This window comes from Humulus lupulus, chromosome 9, assembly GCF_963169125.1.
Source record: "Humulus lupulus chromosome 9, drHumLupu1.1, whole genome shotgun sequence".
Classification (NCBI taxonomy): domain Eukaryota; kingdom Viridiplantae; phylum Streptophyta; class Magnoliopsida; order Rosales; family Cannabaceae; genus Humulus; species Humulus lupulus.
Window position 1 is genome coordinate 51078179 of NC_084801.1, and position 2045 is coordinate 51080223.

The following is a 2045-nucleotide window of genomic DNA, read 5'->3' on the forward strand; positions in this document are numbered from 1 at the left end:
AGTACTTACCAGCACTATTTTAGATGGGTCAGCGTCATCTAGAAAGATTTTCTCTAGGTCATCGAGTGTGACTTGGGGTTTTTCTTGGTCTTCTTCTAGATCGATTCCTTTGAGGCATGCTGGTAGGTCGTGCTGTAATTGCTATTTGTCAGGATTGTCATTATGGGAGGAAGTGCCAGAATTGTTTATTTCTTTCAAGGTAAGGAAGCATTTTTTGCCCTACTTCTGACATCCCTTGATGTCGATGGTGTAGCGCCCGTTGGACGAGAGGCATCGCATCACCTGATGCAAAGTTGAGACTACCCCTTGCATCCTGTGGATCCAATTTTTCCCCATGATGGCGTTGTAGCTTGTGATGGAATCTATAATGAGGAAATCTACTGGCAGGGTACGCTCCGCGGCCACCACGGTTAACCGCACGACGCCTTTTGGGTATACTCTCTGGCTGTTAAATCCCAAAATGGGGGTAGTAGAGGGTCGGATCTGATTTTCCTCTAGCCCCATCTTCTGGAAGGCTTCCCAGAAGAGGATGTCAACCTCACTGCCCCCGTCGACTAGAACTCTACCCAACTGGAAATGGTCGACCTATAACGAAATAACGAGAGGATCGTCATGGGGTAGGTGCACTCTTTGCAGGTCATCGTCAGTAAAGGCGATTGCAGAGGCTGGATAATTTCTATCCTCTGAAGTGACAAGATTGACCGCGTAGCCTAATGATCTATATCGCTTCACCCGCTCCTCCATCCTCTTATGGATTTTGGTGGCATGCTCTTGGTTTTCAGTGAGCTCCACGATCCCATGTATCATGGGGACTTGCTTAAGAGGCTCTTGTGGGATTGCAGAGGCTGTGTGCACGGGGTCTGCTGCTTGTGGTGCTGGGGCAGAAGAAGGATTATGCTGCGAGGTGCCGGGTCTGCCTGCCTCCTTAATGTACTGGGTTAGCCTCCCACTTCTCATGAGGGCTTGGATCTGATTGTTCAGGTTATGACATTCAGTGATCGTATGACCGTGATCTTTATGGAAGAGGCAGTATCTATTTTTATCCCTTTTGTCTAGAGGAGTGGTAATCTTATACGGCTCATGCCAGATAGGTCTATCTTTATTTTCTTCGTAAATGACTTCTTGTGGGACGGTGTATTCGAAGGAAGGGTATCGCGGTGATTGTCGGTCCTGTCTTGGCCTCTTACCTTCCTTTGCATGGTCTGTCTGGTGTCTCTTCCTCTTGTCATCTCTAGAAGGTGGTGGAGGGTTATTTGCTGGTGGAGCAGAGATAAGTGCGGATTTCTTTTGTGCACGCTCTCGAAATTCTAGGACCCTGAAGACACCCTCAGCTCGGGTCTGGACCTCAACCATGTCATAAGGCGGTGTCATGGTGAGATTTTTGTGTAAGAGAGATCCCACCTGCAAGCTTTTCACGAAGAGATTGGTTGCGGTAATCGGGTCGACATCGTGGATTTGATCTACGAGGTCAATGAAACTTTGTAGATATGCCTTCGGATGTTCATTCTCCCCCTGCTCGATCCGATAGAGGTCTGCCATTGTTCTTGGTGCCTCACAGTTCGCGCTATATTGTTGTAGAAAAGTGCGTCGGAGGTCACTAAAACTATTGAAGGATCCGGGCTTTAATTGTCAGAACCATAGCAGAGCTGGCCCAGAGAAAGTCGTTGAAAAGACCTTGCATTGAATGGCTTCGTTGTTGGCTTCTAGCGCCATTTTTTGCTGAAATTGGAACAGGTTGTTTAACGGATCTCCCTTTCCATTAAATGCAGGCAGGGAAGGGATGACGAAATCTCGGGGTTTAGGCTCATTCTCAATCCACTCTGAGAAGGGAGACTTCTCAGTGGTTCTTGACACCAGATCCATATGCTCGGTTGTGTGAACGGACCTCCCGTCTGAGAACATCTGCATCATTTACCTCATCATCTCTTCTTTCCAATTGTCTAAGAACCGGATCGAGGGAGCACGGTCCTCAGCGAGTCATGCGCGGCTCGCTGTGCGATTTGTTAGGGCCTGACTTCGGCTGTCGGCTGAGCTGACCGGGTGGG

At 48.6% G+C, this 2045-nt stretch overlaps 1 protein-coding gene across 1 annotated transcript; it reads right to left on the reverse strand.

Moving 5' to 3' along the window:
* Positions 1-585: 585 nt before the first annotated feature.
* Positions 586-1539, reverse strand: LOC133799705 (uncharacterized). The gene has a single exon (XM_062237707.1). It carries the CDS (start codon positions 1537-1539, stop codon positions 586-588), a length of 954 nt encoding a protein of 317 aa, XP_062093691.1.
* Positions 1540-2045: the final 506 nt, after the last annotated feature.